Below are 4,602 nucleotides of genomic sequence, written 5' to 3'. Positions count from 1 at the left end.
GGGCACAGTGGTGACACAATGTGAGCAACTTGGGGCACCGCCAGCAGCCCCTACAGCCAGAGAGAAGTGAGTGAGGCTGGGGGTGAATGAAGCTGGCAAAATTGGAGGGCCAGGTCACGAAGCAGGTCCGGGGAGAGCAGGGGAGCCACAGAGGGTGTGAGGCCGAGGGACCAGATGGGATTTGCGCTGAGGGCAGATCTTCTGATGGCAGGTGGGCCAGAGGGGCAGTGAGGAAGCTGTGGGCACAGTGGTCCAGGTGACGGGGGTGTGGTGAGGGCGTGGGATGGTGGGTGACAGATGATAGAGGAGATATTTACGACATAGAATTAAAACGCCTGGATGAATGTTGAAACGTGGAAGGAAGGGAGGAGGGGGCAGGACGAGAAGGGGGTTCCCCATTTCTGGCTCCAAACACAAAGAGAATAGTGGGACCTAACCTCAAAATAGGGAACATGGGAGGAGGAGAGATAGGGCTGGGCTGAAGAGGGTGGGGAAGAGAGGGACCGCCACAGCAGATGGCCCAGAGCAAACCTATCAGTCGTCCTTAAAGCCATCAGTCAGCTTGGCGCTGGGTGAGGCGAGCAGCGTCCTAAGGGCTGTGAGGTTCTTGAACAAAAAACGATTCACCTCACCCTCTGCTGCTTCCTGGGGACAGACAGCACCTGCTTGTGCCCAGGACCAAAGTCCAACCAAGGCTCAGGCTCATCCCACCATTGCACAGATGTTCCTCCACGGCCCACTCTATGCCCTGCCCTGGGGATGCAGGAGGGAACAAGGGAGACCGACTCCCTGCCTTCGTGTGGTTGACGCAGGAAGGACAGAGCACATGAAATAAAGAAATTCTAGGACGCGCTAGGATGTGACAAGAGCTGTGGAGAATAACGCGGGGAGGGGGAGGACGGAGGGCCAGGGAGGGAGAGGAGGGATGGCCGGGGAGAGGGAGGAGGGAGGGCTGGGCAGAGGGAGGAGGGAGGGCTGGGGAGAGGGAGGAGGGAGGGCTCAGGAGGGGAAGGAGGGAGGACTGGGGAGGGGAAGGAGGGAGGGCTGGGGAGGAGAAGGAGGGAGGGCTGGGGAGAAGGAGAGGAGGGAAGGTCGGAGAGAGGGAGGAGGGAGGGCTGGGGAGGGGAAGGAGGGAGGGCTGGAGAGAGGGATGAGGGAGGGCTGGGGAGAGGGAGGAGGGAGGGCTGTGGAGAGGGAGGAGGGAGGGCTGGGGAGGGGAAGGAGAGAGGACTGGGGAGAAGGAGAGGAGGGAAGGTCGGAGAGAGGGAGGAGGGAGGGCTGGGGAGGGGAAGGAGGGAGGGCTGGAGAGAGGGATGAGGGAGGGCTGGGGAGAGGGATGAGGGAGGGCTGGGGAGTGGGAGGAGGGAGAGCTGGGGAGAGGGATGAGGGAGGGTTGGGGAGGGGAAGGAGGGAGGGCTGGGGAGAGGGAGGAGGGAGGGCTGGGGAGGGGAAGGAGGGAGGGCTGGGGAGTGGGAGGAGGGAGAGCTGGGGAGAGGGAGGAGGGAGGGCTGGGGAGAGGAAGGAGGGAGGGCTGGGGAGTGGGAGGAGGGAGGGCTGGGGAGTGGGAGGAGGGAGAGCTGGGGAGAGGGAGGAGGGAGGGCTGGGGAGGGGAAGGAGGGAGGGCTGGGGAGAGGGAGGAGGGAGGGCTGGGGAGTGGGAGGAGGGAGAGCTGGGGAGAGGAAGGAGGGAGGGCTGGGGAGGGGAAGGACGGAGGGCTGGGGAGAGGGATGAGGGAGGGCTGGGGAGAGGGATGAGGGAGGGCTGGGGAGAGGGATGAGGGAGGGCTGGGGAGAGGGATGAGGGAGGGCTGGGGAGTGGGAGGAGGGAGAGCTGGGGAGAGGGATGAGGGAGGGCTGGGGAGGGACGGGTGTTGAAACAGGGTGAATTCAATCCAGTAAATAGTCCAGAAGGCCTCACTGGAGAAGGTGGCCTTTAAGCAAAGGCTGGAAGGAGGGGAGGGAATGGGTCTCGAGGATCCCTGGGACAGAGCACTCCAGGCCGAGGGAAGGGCACATGCAAAGTCGGTCACGTTCAGTGGGCTCGAATGCAGTGAAGGGGAGCGGGGGGGTGGGGGGGTGGGGGGGTGGGGGCAGCAGAGGGGAGCAGGCGAAGGCAGTGGGCAGATTACAAATGTTTTCAGGGGAGGCCCAGAGGAGGACTTCAGCTTTTGTCCTGGGTGACACGGGAAGCCACTGGGGGACTCTGAGCAGAGTGACGTGACCTGACTCATTATAAGAGGCTTCTGCTGCACTGACACTTCATGAAGATGGGAGTGGAAGAAGCAGGGGGCCGGTGAGGAGGCCACTGCAATAATCCAGGGAGGAGTGGGAAGCCTGCGCCCAAGGGCGAGGCCATGGACGGAACCCAGTGCGCAGTGAGTGAATACAGCCGCCAGGATGGAAACTGCCAGAGTCGGGCTTTGGCCCCAGGGACAGGGGCCCAAGAGCAGGAGATGGCCAGGGGCCTGGAAGGAAGAAAGGAGGTTGGGAATAAGACAAGGACTTACATCCTTGGGTCATCAGAGCTGGAAAGAGCCTTGGAGAAATGGTGCAGCCCAACTGGTACCTGTTACAGATGGGAGCCTAGACTCAGAGACAGGCATGGACTAACCCAAAGCCACACAGCAAGCTAGTGGCAGAGCCAGGACTTGACCTGGCAAAGCTGTGTTGCATTGTCACATTCCCATAGGACCAGGGCCCGGCTGCAAAGACTGGAGCCAGTGACCTACATGAAGGGAAGGGAATGGAAAGAGAATGAACGCTGAGCCAGCACTTGCGTTGCCTGCCATCACAGTGGTCACTTTATGTAAGTTTTTTTATTCCTCTAAGGTGGGCACCATTCTTCGCATTTTCCAGGTAGAAAAGTGAGGTTCAGAGGTTACAAAATTGGCCAACAGTACACACTTAGCAGAAGCAGGGCCAGCCGGGTGGCTCAGCGGTTAAGTGCACATGTTCCACTTTGGCGGCCCCAGGTCCACCGGTTCGGATCCCGGGTGCCGACACGGCACCACTTGGCTAAGCCATGCTGTGGTAGGCATCCCACATATAAAGTGGAGGAAGATGGGCATGGATGTTAGCTCAGGGCCAGTCTTCCTCAGCAGCAAAAAAAAGGAAAGAAAGAAAGAAAGAAAGCAGAAGCAAATCTGCCTCCTGGACACAGGTGTGTCTGTGGGCGCTGCGGTGCGTGCTGGGGTTCTGCTGCCACAGGACCTGGCAGAGGAGGGACTGGCAATTTTCAGCCAGTCTTATTTTCATTGAACAAACAGCCCCGCCCAAAGAAGCATGCCAGACCCCAAAAGCTGATTCAACAAGGTGCCCCTGCAGGTAAAGACTGGCAGAGTAGAGGCTCCAAGTCCTTTCGTGGGTAAGAGAACTTTGGACGGAAGAGGAAGGACTGGCCAGAGGTAGGCCCAAGGAGCTGGGTCTGGACCAGCCAGCCCTAGGGAGCTACAGGAGGTTTGGGAGAGAGGAGGGCTACGGGAGAGGCTGGTCCAGTATGACCCACTGCTTAAATAACAATGGGCTTCTGGGACTGCGGCTGCAGAGCAGGGGGCCCAGCGCCCTCCTCTCCCCCCACGGCCCACCAAAACATGGCATCCAAGATCTTCTGTTGTTGCTGCCAGGCCAGCGAGGGGCCTCCAACCACCGTTCGCTCCCCAAGAGCGTCCCACCAGCCTCAGCCTCGGGTCTTCAGTAGGTTCCAGTTGAGCGGGGGGGGGGGGTGGGGGGTGGGGGGGGCGGTTGACAAGAAGGCCTGGGTTATTTCTCTGGACCGCGGTCTTCCTACCTTCCACTGGGGCAGCCTCATATTTCTTTCAGCCCTTTGGGGCTGCAGAAGGGGACTAATTACCCAAACCCGCCACAATACAGCCTAAAGATTATATTAGTTATTAGATATTAGTTAAGATGACTAGCTTTAGTCCTGCATCCCAGTTAAATTCTGCCTCAGCCCCTTGCTGAGCTTGAGCACGTCACGGAACCTCTCTGAGTTCGTTTCAGCATCCTCCTCTGCAATCTGGGGACAATGACAACCCACTAGCTACGTTTCAGGTTGTCAGGAGGAGAAATGAGGCAACGTATGTGCCTAGAATTTGGCCCCACGTGAAGAAGTCACTCAACAGATGGTAACTGTATATGCGTGTTACTCAGGACCAGCTGGGCTGAGGTTAACAAGTAAACTCTAAAATCTCAATTGCTTAATCCAGTTTGGGGTTATTTTTAGCTCAAGCAAGCAGGATTTTTTTTAAAGCCATTAATAAGACGAGCAATCCCCGAGCAGGCTATGAGCAAGACTGTTTATTGATGCGTAAGGCAAAGCCCTTCCCAAGGATAAATATTTTCCTTCACTCTTTCAGATGTGAACAGAGATTCCTGCAAAAACAATTTGCAGAAGAGACACCCACACCACCCCTCCAACAATCGGGTGGTGAAGGGGTGCATGCTTGGGAGACCCTGAGCTTTCTAGTCAGCAGCCCCATGCAGGTCTCTGAGGCTGCACAGCGGCTGGAGCGTCTCCAGGAGGAAGAGGGCGGCGCACAGAGGTCATGAAGACGGATTCGGAAACTCCCGCAGAGGAGAAGATGTCTGAGCCATCCCCCGTGCC

At 58.5% G+C, this 4,602-nt stretch overlaps 1 protein-coding gene across 1 annotated transcript; it reads left to right on the top strand.

Annotated features, from left to right (window-relative positions):
* The first annotated feature begins 2,826 nt into the window (after positions 1-2,826).
* On the top strand, positions 2,827-4,602 carry TEX53 (testis expressed 53). The gene is made up of 2 exons (XM_070252019.1): positions 2,827-3,692; positions 4,355-4,602. The coding sequence occupies exons 1-2, from the start codon at positions 3,518-3,520 to the stop codon at positions 4,453-4,455; spliced, it is 276 nt and encodes a 91-aa protein (XP_070108120.1). The 5' UTR covers positions 2,827-3,517; the 3' UTR covers positions 4,456-4,602.

This window comes from Equus caballus, chromosome 25 (genome assembly GCF_041296265.1).
Source record: "Equus caballus isolate H_3958 breed thoroughbred chromosome 25, TB-T2T, whole genome shotgun sequence".
NCBI classification, from domain to species: Eukaryota; Metazoa; Chordata; class Mammalia; order Perissodactyla; family Equidae; genus Equus; species Equus caballus.
This window is presented reverse-complemented; position numbering and strand designations above follow the sequence as displayed.

What these genes read in the sequence shown, in the direction of transcription:
- TEX53 (XM_070252019.1), top strand. Translation starts at nt 3,518, where the DNA reads ATGGGCTTCTGGGACTGCGGCTGCAGAGCAGGGGGCCCAGCGCCCTCC. An exon ending in GCCTCAGCCTCGGGTCTTCA is followed by an intron (nt 3,693 to 4,354) that starts GTAGGTTCCAGT and finishes TCACTCTTTCAG; the next exon opens with ATGTGAACAGAGATTCCTGC.